The 18,819-nt window shown below is 43.5% G+C and overlaps 1 protein-coding gene across 3 annotated transcripts in view; it reads left to right on the top strand.

Annotated features, from left to right (window-relative positions):
- Window positions 1–7,083: 7,083 nt before the first annotated feature.
- Window positions 7,084–18,819, top strand: part of ATP11B (ATPase phospholipid transporting 11B (putative)) — a 120,105-nt gene continuing 108,369 nt past the window's right edge. For 2 of the 3 annotated variants that reach the window (XM_062211339.1, XM_062211346.1), the window contains exon 1: window positions 7,106–7,366. In XM_062211339.1, coding sequence (XP_062067323.1) covers window positions 7,340–7,366 — 27 coding nt within the window. In that variant the 5' untranslated portion in view covers window positions 7,106–7,339. Of the gene's footprint in view, window positions 7,367–18,819 lie in introns of all 3 variants that reach the window. The other variant, XM_062211353.1, reaches the window with a different exon arrangement.

Below are 18,819 nucleotides of genomic sequence, written 5' to 3'. Positions count from 1 at the left end.
GAAGTTTCCATGGGTGTGTGCATGCTGATTAGCAAGAAGGGTTGCTCCATCCAAGATATTACCACATCCTTGTAGAACGAAAGAACTGATCAGTGAAAAAAATAGGTCTCAAGTCTCAAATCAGGGTAACAGAACTAAGAATTTCTAAGTTTCTCTTTCTATAGATCTTCTGTATTCTACAGACTTGCAACTTCCCATGTAGCTACAGCTAGCACCTTTCTGATTTCTTTTACCTACAACGTTTTTGATTAAACTTATGCTGGCAGACATAAAATTATGCTGTTATCAACAACCTAATTCTGGGACAGTACCCCAGGTCTTAGACCATGAACTTCTTGGAGGCAAGGCCTATGCGACTATTCACCCAGATATCTAGCGCAATGCTGGCATTTGCTAAACACTTGGCACATATTTGTTGAATAACTGAATGGCGGCAAAATAGGTGACAGTCTAGGTGGATGGACAGCCAGAGCCCAGTACCTGGACATCAGAACAGGTAACATGACTAAGTCTTATAAAACCATCAATAATAGATTGACTATGATGACAGACTTATGTCATATTTGAATAGGAATTATCTTGAGAAAACTTCCTTACCAGAAGACCAAACTAAATAGTTGGTGAAGTTTTATTTACCACTTAGAAGATTCTCTGATTTCCCCATGTGTCACTTAGAACTTGTTTACTTTTTATGGAATGGTCAAACAAACACATATTAGTTCTTTTAAAAAATATTTTATTTGAAAGATTAGAGAGAGAAAACCTTCCAGCTGCTGGTTCACTCCCCATAAGACTGCAATGGTCAGGGAAGAGCCAGGCCAAAGTCAGGAGCCAGGAGCTTCTTCCAGCTCTCCCACGTGAATACAGGGGTGCAAGCGCTTGAGCCATCCTCCAACGATTTTCCCAGGTGCATTAACAGGGAGCTGGATTAGAAGTGGAACAGCTGGGACTCAAACTGGCACCCATATAGGATGCCAGCACTGCAGGCAGTGGCTTTACCTGCTACATCACAAAGCCAGCCCCTTAAAACTAACTTTGTAATCATAAGTGACACGTCATATGCTTTGCTTTATTTCTTTTTTTTTTTTTAAGATTTATTTATCAATCTGAAAGTCAGAGTTACACAGAGAGAAGAGAGGCAGAGAGAGGTCTTCCATCCAATGGTTCATTCCCCAATTGGCCACAACAGCTGGAGCTGCGCTGATCCAAAGCCAGGAGCCAGGAGCTTCTTTCAGGTCTCCCATGTGGGTGCAGGGGCCCAAGGACTTGGGTCATCTTCTACTGCCTCCCCAGGCCATAGCAGAAAGCTGGATTGGAAGTGGAGTACCCAGAACTCAAACCGGCACCCATATGGGACGCCAGCACTTCAGGCCAGGGAGTTAACCCGCTGTGCTACAGCGCCGGCCCCCTTTATTTCTTCTATTTAAAAAATATTCAAGGTGATTTAGAAAAGATACATACACACGTTATATATTATACATAAATATAGTATATGTAAATAAAGAGGAGTGAGGGTCGCATTGTGGCACAATGGGTTGAGCCACTGCTTGGGTTGCCTGCAACCATTTCGGAGTGTTGGTTTGAGTCCCTGTTACTCTACTTCCATCCAGCTCCCTGCTAATGTGCCTGGGAAGAAGTGGATGATGGCTCAAGAACTTGAATTCCTGCCACCCATATGGGGGACCCAGATGGAGTTCCTGGCTCCTGACTTTTGCCTGGCCCAGTTTCGGTTGTTGCGGCCATCTGGGGAATAAACTAGTGGATGGATGATCTCTCTTTTTCTCTCTGTCACTCTGCCCTCCAATAAATAAATCGTTTTTAAAAATATATAAATTATATATATATATAAAGATATTTTTATAAAGATATGAAGAGTAAGTAGGAGCAGATACTTGGCCTATTTGTTAAGATGCCCACTTCTCATGTTGGAGTGAGTACCCAGGTATGAAGCCTGGCTTCAGCTCCTAACTCCAGTTTCCTGCTAATACAGACGTTGGGAGCTGTGATGGTTCAAGTAATTGGGTTCCTGCCACCCACATGGGAGATCTGGCCTGAGTTCCTGGCTCTGAGTTTTGGCCCAATCTGGGCCATTGCAAGCATTGGGGAATGAACCAATGGATGAGAGGGCTTTCTCGCTCGCTCTCTCTCAAATAAATTAAAAACAATTAAAAGAGTAACCAGCCAAAAGGAAACTAAGAATAGGCAAATGAAAAAGTTGGAGAAAAGTAATTAATCAGATATTTTTCACAGGGTCTGGGAACTTGATATATGTAAGCCTCTGTCTTTTTAAACAACCAACACAAACATGAAAGGAAGCATATTCAGTTACATAATCTGAAATGCCCACGAGATTAGAAAACAAACTAGTGGCTCAAGAGCAGCACGGTTAAATGTAGAGCTGAACTTCTGCAGGCTTTGGTAAGAGGCCACAACATGGCGAGTGAGCCCTGGTCTCAGCCGCTCGCTTCTCCCCCGCAGACATGGTTGTAGGGCTCCTGACCCTGCTTCTCTCTCTGTCCCTAGACCTAGGCTGTGTGCTCCCAAACTGCAGTTCAGTAAAAGAGTTCTAATGATTTTTCTTTAATGTGCATGGACTTCAGGAAATCCTGCACAAACAGTACCCCCCAGCTGAGCATTTCTGCTAATACGCGCTAAGCAGTCACATGGGCAATTTATAGCATGTTCATTTGCATGAGTGGTCATGAGAATCAGGGAAAGGGTGAATGCTGTTTTATAAAAATTGAGGAAACAGGGGTGAGAAATTGTAGCACAGCAGGTTAAATTGTCGCTTGGGACACCTGCACCGCCTACCCCCTGTCGGAGTGCTGGTTTTGAGTTCCAGCTCCTCTGCTTCAAGTCCAGCTTCCTGAGAAGTGTGCAACCTGGGGGGAGTACATGATGCCTCGAGTACTTGGGTTCCTGGGAGACCCTGAGTGAGTTCCAGACTCCTGGCTTTGGCATGGCCCAGCCCGGGCTGTTGTGGGCATTTGGGGAGTGAAGCAGTAGATGGAAGAACACTCTGTCTTGTCTCTGTTTTTATTCCATTCAAACAAATAAAAATAAAAATTTTAAAAATAAACCTAGTGATGTGCAGAACATATTTATATTTTCCATCCTTCTTACCTTTCAGGAATGAGATCATTTTAACAGACTCTGATTTTCACAGTGGTTTTGAGTTTCACTTCTCTGTAAGCATAAATAACCCAATGAAAAAAAAAAAAAACACAGTTCATATAACTTAGCCCACACTGGCATCTGCTCGATGGATTTTCAAGAACAGATGAAAATATGTAATGTGATATTTTTCCTAATGAAATTCTTCACAAGAGGATAAAATACATAGTCCTGTTCAGTACTAGAAAAAGCCTAAAGTTTGGTCTGAAAATCCTGGGATTACAATTTTTTTGGCTTGCCTTTTAAAAAATAAGATTTCCATATTTGTTTACTGGAAACACAGAGTGACACATGGACATCGAAAAAGAAAGAGGGAGAGATCTTCCTTCCCCAATGGCTGCAATGGCTAGGGCTGAGCAAGGCCAAAGCCAGGAGCCTGAAACTCCATTCTGGTTTCTCACATGGGTGGCAAGGGTCCAAGCAGTTGGGACATCTGTTGCTGCTTTCCTGGGCGCACCATCAGGGAGCTGAATTGGAAGTGGAACAGATGGGACTAGAACCAGTGCCAACATGGGATGCTGGTGTCACAAACAGCAGCTTCGCCCATTGCATCACAATGCTCATCTCTTAGAATATTGTCAGGAAGAAATGACTTTTAAGTGGAATAATTTGTAATCTACTAACAACTTTTGAGGAAGTGGATAGCTGCCCCTTTAAAAACTGAGACAGAGCAGTTTCAGGGGCCTGTTCTGAGAGCTCCATGGCTACAGAAAGCTGTTGCAAAGCAAGAGATTGGCCAGTCTCTGTGTTCTCCCAGCAGACTGGCCCTTAAAGCCGCCTGGCAGGCACGCAACAGAGTCCCCTGGATTTAACGGGTGGTGACCACTGGTCTCACCGCATACAGTTCTGGATCGAGCAGTCTGAATGCTCTGCTCTACATCACTGGTATTTCTAACTAGATCAGGTTTCCCTAACGACTCACTCACTGGCCTTGACTTCCTCATTCATTTCACATTTAGGAAGCGCTCTTTAGACACTGTGAGCACCAAAATGAATGAGCCGTGAATTGAGACCTTAACAAGTGACAGTCTGCGCTATTGGAGGTCCAAGATCAAGAAAACTCACACTCTTTGTTTTGTCTGTGTTATACCTCAGAATCACTATTACATGGAACTAGGAGATGTGTTTTTCCTGGGAATGAACACGTCTCACAAGTATAACTAGCACAGAATCATATTAACAAGTTCACACATGAACACAACCATATTTACCATGAATTCAGTGGCTGTTACATGATGCTGGTAAATTTACTTTCTTGGAGCATCTGTCACCTCATTTGGAATGGCTTAAGTTTCAGGTTTCTTTGTCACCCATCACACACAACTTCCTGTTCCAATAACATGCAGTCACTTCTGGCTCTTTGCCAGGCCAGCACTTTTCAACTCTTGTCGCGCTATTGCAGAATTTCCCGCCTGACCTTTCTTCTCTCGGGCCTATCACACACAGTGTCTGTGAATTATGGCTCTGATTTTGTTCTGCCATTTCCTTGTTTAGAAAACTCCAGGAATGATCCATTTCCTGCGAACTCTGTGAGCAGTTAGAAATTCCCCCCTTTCTATGACTTCCCTTCCCAACCCCACCTCTCACGACTCCACATTTGCTAGGGCTCAAACATCTGTTTGTTCTGCCTCCCTTCAGCCTCCCATGTCAAGCTTAGCTTCTCTGTTCTGAAGCCCTGCCCAACTGCCATCACCCGCATCAGTTTTCTACAATGAGTGACTACTGTCAGAATAATTCTTTGTTATACACTGCATTAGATGGTTATTTACTTCCTCTTTGCAACTTGACTGTGAACTCCACCCAAAGAGAAGGGGGCCCTCCATCCTGCTAGTTTCAGGCAGTTGCTACAAATACTTCTGATGCTTGAAACATGTAAGAAATAGCAGGGAATAAATGAATGAATATTGCCTTCTATCATTCTTTCCCCCCTTTCTTTTACAACTGGTACTTGCCTTTTTAAGTCCTGCATTTTCCATTCTCAAAATTCCTCAAACGTTTCCAGCCACAGCCAATACAAAGAAATTCCTTCTATACTGTGTACATGTGCATTCGTGTGCATTCACACACTCCTGAACCCAAAATTTCACAAAACAATATATTACAATGTGCAGTGTATGCTGTTTTCTACTTTAGTTTTAAAAACTACTGATCATGATACATTAAATGGACTTAACCACCACTTACAGGTTATAACCATAGTATACAAATACTCCCCATCTCACGCTCCTGTCATTACTATGAAGTGTGTAATATTGCTCTTGAAAAATACTTAGAACAAAATACTGCTTGGACTGCTCATTCTGTTCCTGAAAGTTTGATATTCAATCATGATATTTACATGGTTATCTGGAGATAATTTTTTACCCTATCTTACCATAGCACTTAAGAGTCAACTCCTCCCACTTGCTATCTTCCAAAATTTGGGACAAAGATAAATAATGACGCACAAAGTGTCCTCTAGACTGCTATTTCTTATGTTATCTTGACAAATTTTAGTGGCATATAAATAAAAATTTCCAGGTCCAATTTGTAATCCAACCATTTGCATGCGAATAAGGAAACATGGTCATTATTTTGGTTTGTTAATATTGCTTAAAAGCATGAACTCTATTTCCTGACGGTTCAGAGAAAACCAGCTTTGCCAAATGATTTAAAGTGAGCCTCCATACTGCACCCATATAATGGGAAGAATTGCTGGGTGTTAAATCAGAGCTTGCAAATGGTTGACAAAGGGCCTGGGATATACAGTGCTCCACCAAGGAAGAACCTCAAACTTCATTTTAGGATTATAAAGTAAGGTTCGATCATAAGAACAAAAGTAAGATTACTTTCTCATTTTAAATACTTGTATCTAGCTGTTTTTGAAGCTGGGAGCTTATAATACAACATTCCACCACGTGTCTTGTAAGTCATAAGTTTCCCTCAAAAAAGGCTCTAGTTGTGGTGTTGGATAAGCATTACATAATACCGAATGTCTACTGAAACGACAAGACCCAGTACACATATGCAATGTCTTGCCCAGTCATGCAAATCTCAGATGTCTGTTTCTGCTACATTTTTTTTTTTTTTACACCACAAGCGTCTGTCTGTTGGTGAAGGGTGCTTTAATTCAATAAAAACACCGCACATAATACATATTCATAACAGGATGTATACAGGGAGCTGGTTTTGAACAAAGCCTTGTGCCACCTGCTTTTACGTTATCTCCTCATCCACACACTTAGCCTAGGTCAAGCTACTTCTAAGGTGTTGTCGATGTCAGGGGTTTGGCAGTTAAGGACAAAGTATTTTCTCCCGTAACCTGTCCAAGTTAGCGCAGCAAGGCAGAGTATCTCGCCCTTTCTCCCACAAACACCGGTCCAGGTCGAACCGGGACAAGGGGAAACTGCAAGCCTTCCAAAATCATCCCATCCCTCGCTGAAGAAATGGGCTGAGTTCGAGGTGGGGGGGGGGGGGGGGGACACCACCTCCGGCTCTGAGAAGGTAAAAGCCAACCCAAACCGGGACTTCTGGGGATTAACCTTCAGTCCCGCACACTCCAGACTGTGCGTCTGCGTGCTGGCGGACGCGTGGACCGAAGCAGGAGGAGAGCCAGGACCAGACCGGCAACAGGAGGTAGCGACCGAGCGTCGGCCGCGAGCTGCAAGCGCCGGAGACAGGCGGAACCCCCGCAGACGCCACAGGACCTCCCCGCACAGCGCGGGAGCGCGGGAGCCAGGCCGCGCCCGAGGCCCGACCCCGTCCCACGCCGCGGCCCCCGGCCGCACGGCCCGCCCGGGCTCGGAGCAGGCCCGGCTCGGCCCGTGCCCCCCTTTCGTCACGTCCGGGGCCGGGCCGGGGCGCCGGGGGCGGGCCCGGGTGGGGCCGGGGAGCCGGGCAGGGCGGGGGTGACAACGGTCAATAATGAAGGTGGCTGCGGCGCGGCGGCAGACTCGGCAGCGCCGGGCGGGGGCGACGCCGGGACCGCGCCTGTAGGACCTCGGGGCCGGCGCGGCAGGATGGGGACCCGGCGCGGGGAGTGAGGTGGCGGCGGCGGCGGCGAGCGGAACTTCAGCAGGAGGGGCTCGCCCGCTCCCACCCCCCGACCCCCCCACGGCTCGTCGGCCTCCACCTGCAGCCCCGCGGCCCCCGCGCCCCGCGGGACCCGGACGGCGACGGCGGGGGCATGTGGCGCTGGGTCCGGCAGCAGCTGGTAGGTGCCTCCGCTCCTCCACCTCCGGGCGGTCCGACTCTGCGCGGCCTCCTGGCCCCGCGTGGCTGGGACAGGCCGGGGCGCGGGCGCTGGGCTAGGCCGCGGCGGAGGCGGCCGCGGGCCCCGGAGCCGGAGAAGCCCCGCGCGCAGCCTGCGAGCCCGGGCGGCGGACAGCGGCGCTGATGACCCGCTCCCTGCCGGCGCTTCTCGGTTACTTCCTCCTCCTCCTCCTCTTTGCAGCTCCTGGGCGGCGGCGGCCAGAAGCGAGGGTCCCCAGGGGGGTCGGGGAGCCCCTCTGAGGCGGCTGGGTGAGGGAGCTGAGGGAGGCGTGGGTTTCCTGCCTCCGCATTCGGGACGCGTCTGGGTGAAGGGAGGAGGAGGAGGAGGAGGGCTGTCTTCGGCGATCGCCGAGCCGGGTACCCTGTCCAGTGTGACAGCTCTCGGAGAAAGGAATTTTTTACCGAGGGTCTGGATGGGGGGAAAGAAGGCCCAACTTCCAACTCCGCGTCGACTTTGGGAAAAGAGCTGCGGTTTCCTGCCCACCGCAGCGCCGGTGAAACTTTGGGAACGGGACCCGTTCTGCTCTGGGGCATTTGGAAAGAGGCAGGTTTACTGGAACAGCCGGAGGCCAAAAGGGGAATCTGAGAAAAGGGTGATTGAAAGCATAAAGCACTACTTTTCCCAGAATTAACTCAGAGGGAAGAACAAACTCTTTCATACCTCCTGGCAACTACCGGCCAGAGAGGACAGTTAGGACAGACTTTGCCCCTGGCTGAAGAAGCCCGACCTGATCTGTATGGGGAGGAGTGCTGCTGCTTGGTTTCCCAATCGCGTTAAGTACTTCTGCGACTCAGTGCTTTGGTTTAGTGATTCTAAAGGAGTGGTCTCAGTGAAGGAGAGCTATTTTGGTGAGACTGGAGCATCTGTGCCACTTTTTCCTTGTTCTAGAAGCGCGTTTTAGTATTAAGACTCAATGATGTTGCAGAGTTAGCTTTCTCTTACTTCATTTTGCAGTGGGCATCATTCTCCACCCCACCCCCAAAGTCTTACAAACAAAATTAGAACTACTTACCACTCCCTCAGACACAAATGTTGGCTTTCTATTTCTAGCTCATTGTAAATTCAGATATTCCAGGTATATGCTTTATTAGGAAACCAAACTAATGATGTCATTATAATACCAGATTGTTGTAATACTTTGGCTTTGTTGCAATAAGCCATAGAACTGTAATTTGACTCTGCAAGTTAATTATTACACATCTGATCTCATGTATTTGGTTTGTTAGCTCTCCATATTATGTAGAAGGCTTATTCACCTGATGGTGTTTATATTGTTAGGAAAATCATTCCAATTTGGTTGTCTTACAGCCCTTCCCAGTAGACTAAGACACTGTTTCTCAGTGTTAGGTTTTTATTAGCCCGAATAAACTCCTGGTTGTATAATCACTGTCATCTTCAAGACACAAAATCTGGCAATGTTTTCAAAAATGGCTTCAAACAGAATGTAACTAAGAGGCAGAACTAGAAGTTGTGTGGTTAATTAACAAGGCAGTTGTCTTACAGGGATGGTTAACAAGTTGAACAAGTTGTTGTGCATAAAAAATGCTATCTCTGACATTTACTTGCTCAACTCACTGGATTTACTTTTAAGTTATCAGATCTTCTAAGTATGTAATCAGACCCGTGCTAATGTAGGACTTTGTATCTCTGGTTAAGTTTGTGTAGTCACTTAAATTATACATTAAGGACATTGGATATGCAGAGTAATGAAAACATATTACTATCCTAGTCATAAGCACTCATTCTAGTTATTACACCAAGAATTATTTAACTAAAATCTAGTTAAAATTATAATTCCATTTGCTCAATGGATTGAATCACCATGTTTTTTAGTTAGGAGTTTATTTTATTTTAAAAGATTATTTATTTGAGAAGCAGAGTTAATAGCTAGGGAGAGGGTGGGAGAGTAGGAGAGAGAAAAAGAGAGAGAGAGATAGGTCTTCCATCCACTGGTTCAGTCCCCAAATGGCCACAACTGCCAGAGCTGGGCTGATCCAAAGCCAGGAGCCACGAGCTTCTTCCAGGTCTCCCACATGAGTGCAAGGGCCCAAGGACTTGGGCTATCTTCTACTGCTTTCCCAGGCCATAAGCAGAGAGCTGGATTGGAAATGGAGCAGCGGGGACTCGAACCAGCGCCCATGTGGGATACCAGTGCCTCAGGCAGGAGGCTTAACCTACTATGCAACAGCACCCGTCCCAATTAGGGGTTTATTTTAAAATTTAGCTAAATGGGACAGATTTGGAAAAATTGATTAGCGAATCACAAGGACAGATTGTTTAGAGTTACAAGCATATGTTATTCATATGAATCTTGATTTTTCAACTATTTAGGTTGTCTTGCCAAAAAAAAAGTTATTACAGAAACTTCTATGCTCTAGTAATCTGTTTTTAATTAAAAGGAAAGATTTGACTTCTTATTGTCAAAGTATTTTCACTGCTTTACAGGATGGGAAAAATCAGGTGGGTGTTATTTTTCCTTTGGAAAAGTAAAGTGAAAAAAAGTTAGAATATCTTTTCCCTTTTTCCTTTTTCAGTTCACAATTCTAAGTTATTCTATGCTAAGAAAATCTTCACATGGTGTCTTTCTGGTACAGTTAATATTATTCATAGTGTACTCTTTTCAGCAGCACAGATGTAGTAACTCATTAGAGATGACCCCTTTATTATAATAGTAGAAATGTCATTAGCTACTCACCATACTCTGACATGTAGAGCTGTCTGGTAGCCATTAACCACATGTGACTATTAAAATTTTTTTCCCAAAGAAGACTCTTATTTAAGGAGTACAAACTTCATGCATTTCATAAATACAACTTTAGGAATATAGTGATTTTTCCCACCGTACCCTCCCTTCCCATCCACACTTCCACCCCTCCTCCTCCTCCCTCTTCCATTCCCAGCCCCATTCTTCACTAAGATCCATTTTCAATTAACTTTATACATGGAAGACCAACTCTATAGTAAATAAAGAGTTCAGTTTGCAGGGGGGGGGGGGGGGGGACTGTTCCTCGACAGCCCAGGGCTGTTCAAAGTCATTGAATCTTGAAGTTAATTTCACTTCTTCTTTTTCTTTTTTTTAGAAACTTAATTAACTTTAAAGAAACACCCAAGAATGATACATCTTTTGCAAGCACTTAGGCATAATTACAGTACAACTCTTTGAGGACAGAGGTCCTACATGGGAAGTTAGTGCACAGTGACTCCTGTTAATTTAACAATTAACACTCTTATGTATGATGTCAGTGATCACCTGAGACTCTTGACATGAGCTGTCTTGGCTATGGAAGCATTTTAAATCCACAAACTTTGTCAGTACTTAGACCAGGTCATAAGCAAAGTGGAAGTTCTCTCTTCCCTTCAGAGAAAAATACCTCCTTCTTTGATGATCACTTCTTTCCACTAGGGTCTCACCCACCAAAGTCCTTCATGTAGGACAATTTTTGCCACAGTCGTGGTTTTCCATGCCTGAAATACTCTCATGGACTTTTCTGCCAGACCAGAATGCCTTACGGGCTAATTCTGAGTTCAGAGTGCTACTTAAAGCAATTATGACTATTAAAATTTGATCTCAGAGGCCGGCGCCGTGGCTTAACAGGCTAATCCTCCGCCTTGTGGCGCCAGCACACCGGGTTCTAGTCCCGGTTTGGGTGCCGATCTATCCCGGTTGCCCCGTCTTCCAGGCCAGCTCTCTGCTATGGCCCGCGAAGGCAATGGAGGATGGCCCAAGTGCTTGGGCCCTGCACCCGCATGGGAGACCAGGAGAAGCACCTGGCTCCTGGCTTCAGATCAGTGAGATGCGCTGGCCGCAGCGGCAATTGGAGGGTGAACCAACGGCAAAAAGGAAGACCTTTGTCTCTCTCTCTCTCACTATCCACTCTGCCTGTCAAAAAAAAAAAAAAAAAAATTGATCTCAGAGTGGCCATTGGCCCCCATGTTAACATTACACAGAACAGTTTATCATAGAAAATTCTATTGAACAGCACTTATTTAGACTTTCAAGTGAAGGTATTTTTCAATACATTTTTTTTTTTTAAAGATTTATTTACTTGAAAGAGTTAACCAAGATAGCAAGAGAGAGGGAAAGAGTACTTCCTTCTGCTAGTTCACTCCTAGCCAGGGCTGTATCAGGCCAAAGCCAGGAGCCAGGAACTCCATCCACCTCTCCCAGTGGGCGGCAGGGGCCCAGGTACGTGGGCCATCTGCTGCTGCTTTCCCAGGCACATTAGCAGGGAGCTGGATCATAAGTGGAGCAGCCAGGACTCGAATCAGCACCCATGTGGGATGCCAGTGGCATTGCAGGCGGCAGATTAACCTGCTGTACCACAGTGTCAGCCCCTGTCAATACATATTTTAATTGACATGTAATATTTCTTTACAGAGCAGAGTCATAAGATCTTTTTAAAACACTGCATGCAGGTATTAGAATATGCTGAATATAGGGGTATTATATGCTGAATACATGGAATTCAGTGAGAGCCTGTGGTCAGTGCTCTCACTTCTTTGTAGAGTAGACACTGTATCGGTGTTTGCTGAGTAAATGATGGATAGATGAGGGAAGAATGAATCTGGTGGTATGTGTGTGTGGAGGTATGTGACAAAGTTCAAGATTGACCAGAAGAAAGCTAGAGAATGACTGTAACTCTAGAAAAGCACACCCTAATATGTCATACTATTAGAAATATTTTGTTCTGTTCTGATTTTGTGAGAAAAACAGGAAACTCAATCTGAACTCCCTCGACTTGCCGTTCTCCCACCCATTCCCACTCACCAAACTGACTTACAGGAGTACTTAATTCTTCCATTTGCCACAAAAGAAGCTGCATCCCCTCCTCTTTTCCAAGGGAACCAGTCCGCTTGACCCTGTTCTTTCATCCTGCTCTCCATACTCCACATCAACTACTGCTAGTGTTTGCTCCTTCTCTTTTGTTTCAACCTGTGAACATGCTTTTGTCCTGTAAATGCCAAACTCTTTGGCAGTTTTGTAAAAAGTAGGTCTGTCCTACATAATGATACTACTGTCTGTTAACACTTGAAATTGAGTTGAGATATTCTTAGATATAAAATACACATTGGATTTTAAAAACAGTATGAAAAGTGCAAGGTAATGTCCAGTTTTATATTGATTATTTACATGCTGAAATAATGTTGTGGTCATATTAGGTAAAGTAAACGTTACTGCAATTTTGTGTTTGTTCTTTACTTTTCTCAAAGGTGGTTGCTAGAAAGTTTTTAATTACCTATGTGGCATGCATCTGTGGCTTATGTTTCTATTAGTGCTGTTGTATAACATTAAAAGTTAGCCTGTGTTTCTGTATGGCATATCATCTAAGTCTCCATGTCTCATGAGACTGTACTGTAAATATCTTTGTGCAAGAACTCTATCTTGTCTGTATTATAACCTTTGTGCTCAAGACAGTAGGTTGTCCATTGTAGGTACTTATTGTCCAAATGTTGGTTGAATAAATGAATACCAGATTTAATTCAGCATAAGTTGGAAAGTACCTGTGTTCTTTGCCTGTCTTCCGAGAAACAAACAGAGGAATTGCAGAAGGAAACAATAGCCTGTGACAGTTTTATTTTTGTGTGGCTGAGTTTAAACTTCAGGAATTAATGTTTAAGAATCTACATCTTTAAATACATGCTTCTTGTTCAGATATATACGAAGGGACTTCAAAAAAATTTGCAGAAAAACAAACATCTTAAGTTCCTTTTTTCCCTGTGAACTTTTTGAAGTACCCTCATATTCTTAGAAACTCAGCTTTTCATTTGGTTGAAAGGTAAAATATTAGAGGAATTCTAGGTATTTCCAGCAGCACTGAAATAGGGACCTCATTCCAGCTCCTCAAAAGAGCTTTTTGATGAACATTATACTCATTTACTGTATTCTTGACTTACGCTTTCCAGTATGGTATATGGCTATTGAAGACTTGAAATGTGCCCACTCTGAGTTGCAATGCACTGGAAGTGTAAAATATACCCTGTATTTTAAAGACTTAATTTGGCAAGAAAAGCTATGTAAAATATCTAATTTCTGATTACATGTCAAAATTATATTGGGTTATATAAATGAATTGAATAAGGTAAATTAATTTTTAAATATTTTTAAATATGGAAACTAAGAATTATATGGCTTGTATTTCTGTTGGATAGCATTTATTTTAGATTTTTTTAGAAAGATTTTATTTATTTGAAAGGCAGAGTAAGAGCATGCTTCACTGTTTTACTCCCCAAATGGCTACAACAGCCAGGGCTGGGCCAGGACAAAGTGAGTAGTTTCTTCCAGGTCTCCCACATGGTGTCAAGGGCCCAGGTGCTTAGACCATCTTCCACTGCTTTCCCAGGCACGTTAGAAGGGAGCTGGATTAGAAGTGGAGCAGCCTGGACGCAAACTGGAGCACTTATGGAATGCCAGTGTTGCAGGCGGTGGCTGGCCCCTTATTTTAGATTATGATAATGATTTATAACCTCTGGCATAGGCAGACCCAAGAAAGATTCCAGTTCCAAGAACTTTGTGATTTCATTCATGCTTTTTTGCTGTGAATTTTGCTATTTGCATGATGTTAGTCCACGTTACATTCAAGAGATTAGAGGGTGCCTGATGACACTGTTTAGTATGTCGAGGATCTGGTCCACGAGGAAGAATTTAGAGAGTCAGTGTTGAGTGCTGTGGAGGTAGGTAGGATATGGTGATGTGTATCCTCTTGTTGTTTCTGTAGTTATCTGCTGAATCATTATAAACAGGATAATATTCATGATTGGCCTAGTTTTTACCAGAAATGCATGCTTCTTTCAGAATACCAAAACTGATTCTATTGAGTTCATAGATATAATTTTATTCTCAAGTGTTCCATATTTTGTTTTCCTGACAGTTCCTATTATAAAATTCAGTATAAGAAAAACATTCCTGATGAGATATTTATATAGGAAAAACTACTAGACTTATTTTTAAGCCAGTATTTCCAGTTAGAAGTCCATAGATGTTTGTATTTAATTCTTCTGGATATGTGATTATAACTGATTCAGGAAGCTTTCTCCAGTGAGGCATGCATCGAATTTCTGTTGCTCCTTAGCACTGGGAAATGGCTGTAAGGGGACTGTGTGACTCTTGGGTGTGCTCAGGAGAAAGCTAGAAAGCTATATTTTTTATGCTGTGACTGCCTCACTTAAAATGATCCCTTTGATTTAGTTTTTTATTTTCCTCTTTCCTTATCCTGCACATGGTGCAGTCATCCCTCAGTATCTGTGTAGGACACCCCTCCAAAATACCAAAATCTGCAAATGAAGTCCCTTATATAAAATGCCATAGTATTTTCATATAACCTCTCTTGGATCATCTCCAGATAACTTATAATTCATAATGTAATATAAATGTTTTGTAAATAGTTGTTATGTTGTTTAAGGAATGTTGACAAGAAAAAAATACTACATGTTCAGTACAGACACAATTTTTTTTCAAATATTTTCAGTCTATGATTGTTGGCATCTGTGGATGTGGTACCACAGATACAGAGGCTGACTATATTATATTGCCAAATTCTTTTCAAATTTATAACAGATAGTGTATCCATTAAGAGCTTATGGGGTCAGCGCTATGCCATAGTGGGTAGGGCTGCCACCTTCAGTGCCGGCATCCCACGTGGGCGCCAGTTCGAGTCCCAGCTGCTCCACTTCCGATCCAGCTCCCTGCTATGGCCTGGGAAAGCAGTAGAAGATGGCCTGAGTCCTTGGGCACCTGCATCCACGTAAGAAACTCCTGCACCACCCATGGGAGACTTCTGGCTCCTGGCTTCGGATTGTCACAGCTCCGGCCATTGCAGCCATCTGGGGGAATGAACCAGTGGATGGAAGACTCTCTCTCTTTGCCTCTGCCTCTGCCTGTGTGTCTCTGTAACTCTGCCTTTCAAATAAATACATAAATCTTTTTTTAAAAAGTTAGCTTATGCAGAAAATCAGACTTTCTCTTTAAAACTATTATCCAAAATTTAGTTCAAATGTCAAATTAATTACAGATTTTAATTAATTAAGCTTTGTTTATCTTCAAATTTTAATTGTAACGGGAATACCTAGAGGAAAGGAAGAATAGGATAATATGCACTGATACCATCCATTCAATCACTCCCCTACAATATGCAAAAGTTAGGAAGAAAAACAGATGCTGTATATAGATAACTAATTATTATTATTATGTGAAGCCAGTATACCTGGTACAGGTTATTTGCATTCTTTAAATCTTATATTATGGAAAATTTCAAGCATTTGCAAAAGTGGAGGCAGACATGTAGTCTAGTGGTTAAGACACCTGCATCCCATATCAGTGTCCCTTTTGATACCTGGTTCCAGCTTCTGACTCTAGCTTCCTGCCAGTGCAGACCATGGGCAGCAGTGAATGATGGGCCAAGTAATGGGGTTCTGCCGCCCACATGGGAAACCTGGATTCAGTCCAGATCTAAGCCCTCTCCGTCATAGACTTTTGGGGAGTGAACCAACAGGTGGAAACTGCTTCTGCCTCTCAGAAAATAATGAACGCTCATTTCCCCTTTACTCAATTTTAACAATTATCAGTTTGTGGCCAATCTTACTTTTCCATTCCCCCTACCTTTTTGGGTTATTTTGAACCATATCAAGACATTCTACAGTTTCACCCATAAAAATGTTGATGTTTTTCTCCAAAAGATAACTCTTTTTAAGCACATAACTGTAATTCCCTGTATATATGACTCCTGCATTCTCTTCCTGCTTCCCTTCCTCCCATCCTCATGCTGTAACCCATAGGTAAAGTTCTTTAACTGTTTTAAAGATTTATTTATTTATTTGAAAGAGTTACACAGAGAAGGAGAGAGAGAGAGAGGACTTCCATCTGCTGGTTCACTCCCCAATTGGCTGCAACAGCCGAAGCTGCACCGATCCAGGAGCAAGGAGCTTCTTCCGGGTCTCCCATGTGGATGCAGGGGCCCAAGGACTTGGGCCATCTTCTGCTTTCCCAGGCCATAGCAGAGAGCTGGATTGGAAGAGGAGCAGCCGGGACTCAAACTGGCACCCATATGGGTTGCTGGCACCACAGGCGGCAGCTTTACTGCTATGCCACAGTACCGGCCCTTAAAGTTCTTTAAAAGTTGACTACATTTCCCCTATGAATTCATCTGTGAGGAAGAGAAATCTGAGAAGGGGCACATGAGTCCAAAAAAATAATAATAATAATGTTGTAATCATAAATATATGTAATTTTCATTTGATAATTAAAATTTAAAAAGACTTATAAAAGAATGGAATAATGAGTACAGTTTTAAATGTTTGTGGAGCAAATCATGGCTCTGTGTGTTGTTAAAATAAATATGATATATTCAGAATCATGTATCTCCCTTTCCTTTCCCACAACCTCAGGCTATGGCCAGGGAGTGCAGTGGAGGATGGCCCAAGTGTTTGGGCTCTGCACCCCATGGGAGACCAGGATAAGCACCTGGCTCCTGCCATCGGATCAGCGCGGTGCGCCGGCCGCAGCACGCTACCGCGGCGGCCATTGGAGGGTGAACCAACGGCAAAAGGAAGACCTTTCTCTCTGTCTCTCTCTCACTGTCCACTCTGCCTGTCAAAAATAAAAAATAAAAAAAAAAAAAAAGCCACCCCTATCTCTTACCTGGACTATTGCAAAAGCTTTCTAGTCCATCTCATTGTTTCTCCCTTCTGTCTCAGCATGCAGCCTGTTTTCCACATAGCAGCCAGGGTGATCTTACTTAAACGGGTTAGGTAGTGTAATTCCACTTCCTGAAATCTCTCAAGAGCTTGCCCTCTTGTTCAGAGTTCTTGGTCTAGATACTTGCTCCCCTCCACACACACATCACCCAGACCACTTAGCATTCCTCACCACTCTTCAGTCCCTCTGCTTTATCTACACTGGCCGCCCTGCAGTTCTGAAGTCCCTGGCATGCTGCTGTCTCAGGGTTTTTTGGTTTTTGGTTTTTGTTTCCATTTATTTGAAAGGCAGAGACACACAGAGAGCTCCGGTCTGGTCTGCTAGTTCATTCCCCAAATGCCTATTACCCCAGGTCTGGGCCAGGCTGAAGAGTGATACAGGTGCCTCAACTCCTAGCCTAAACACCCACCCCAAACCCAGGATCTTTGTCCTGGCTGTTATCCCTATCTGGAATGTTCTTCCCACAGATAACTGCTGTCTCCTCTCCTTTACAAGCCTTTATTCAAATACTGCCTTATCAGTGAGTGAATCATTTTGTGGCCACTCAGTATAAAATTGGAACTCCTAATACTTGCCTATTCCCCTTTCCTGCTTTATTTCTCTTAGTACTTAACACTATTTAACATACTCATAATTACTTACTTTGCTTATCAAATGAAAGCAGGGTTTTTATTTTGTTTGCTTTTTTGTCTATTTTAGTTTGCCATCCAACAAAAGCTGTTCTCAACTCTGCATCCCTTTTTAAGGTTATCACCAGTTCCGCCTGTTACTCACACATTTTCTGAACTGTGTGTGCTGTGGTAGCATGTGGCTAGGCTTTGCAGCTACCAAGATGAAGAAAACCCTGCTCCAGCCAAGTCTTCCAGGAGGTTCTTCTCTAATGGATATTTGGATTATTGCCAGTTTTCTTCCTGTTACAAAAGTAGTTGCAGTGTATTTTTTTTTTTTTTTTTTGTAAGTGGAATACCTAGAAATGGAATATTGGAATTCCTGGGTCATAGGGTATACACACTGTGACTTTTACTAGATATTTTGAAGTTCTTTTCCAGTACATGACAGGTCCCCTTTCCCTACAACTTAGTCAACACTTTGGACTTGAAAAAAGAATTTACCAGACTGATGGGTGTGAAACAGTATCTTTTTTAGTTCTAATTTGCATTTTCCTGATTGCTAGTGAGATTCAGATGTCCTTTATTTCATGCTTTTGAATAGATTGCCCGTTTTTCTATTGGGTAGCTTGTATTTTTCTTATTTCTTCCATATTCTAGATTATGTCTTTGTTGTATATGTTAAAGAGCCTTCTAAACTTTGTCTATTCTTTGTATTTGTTTGTTGTATCATTTTTCATACAGAATTTTAAAATTTGTGGTTAAATTTATTAGGAAAATGATTTCTTTCTTTCTTTTTTTTTTTTTTTTTTGACAGGCAGAGTGGATAGTGAGAGAGAGAGAGAGACAGAGAGAAAGGTCTTCCTTTTTGCCGTTGGTTCACCCTCTAATGGCCACTGTACTGTGGCCGACGCATCTCGCTGATCCGAAGCCAGGAGCCAGGTGCTTCTCCTGGTCTCCCATGGGGTGCAGGGCCCAAGGACTTGGGCCATCCTCCACTGCCTTCCTGGGCCATAGCAGAGAGCTAGCCTGGAAGAGGGGCAACCGGGATAGAATCCGGCGCCCCAACAGGGACTAGAACCTGGTGTGCCGGC

Source organism: Lepus europaeus, chromosome 2, assembly GCF_033115175.1.
Source record: "Lepus europaeus isolate LE1 chromosome 2, mLepTim1.pri, whole genome shotgun sequence".
Taxonomy (NCBI): Eukaryota; Metazoa; Chordata; class Mammalia; order Lagomorpha; family Leporidae; genus Lepus; species Lepus europaeus.
The sequence above is the reverse complement of the archived record's forward strand: the minus strand, read 5'-3'. Positions and strand labels throughout refer to the sequence as shown.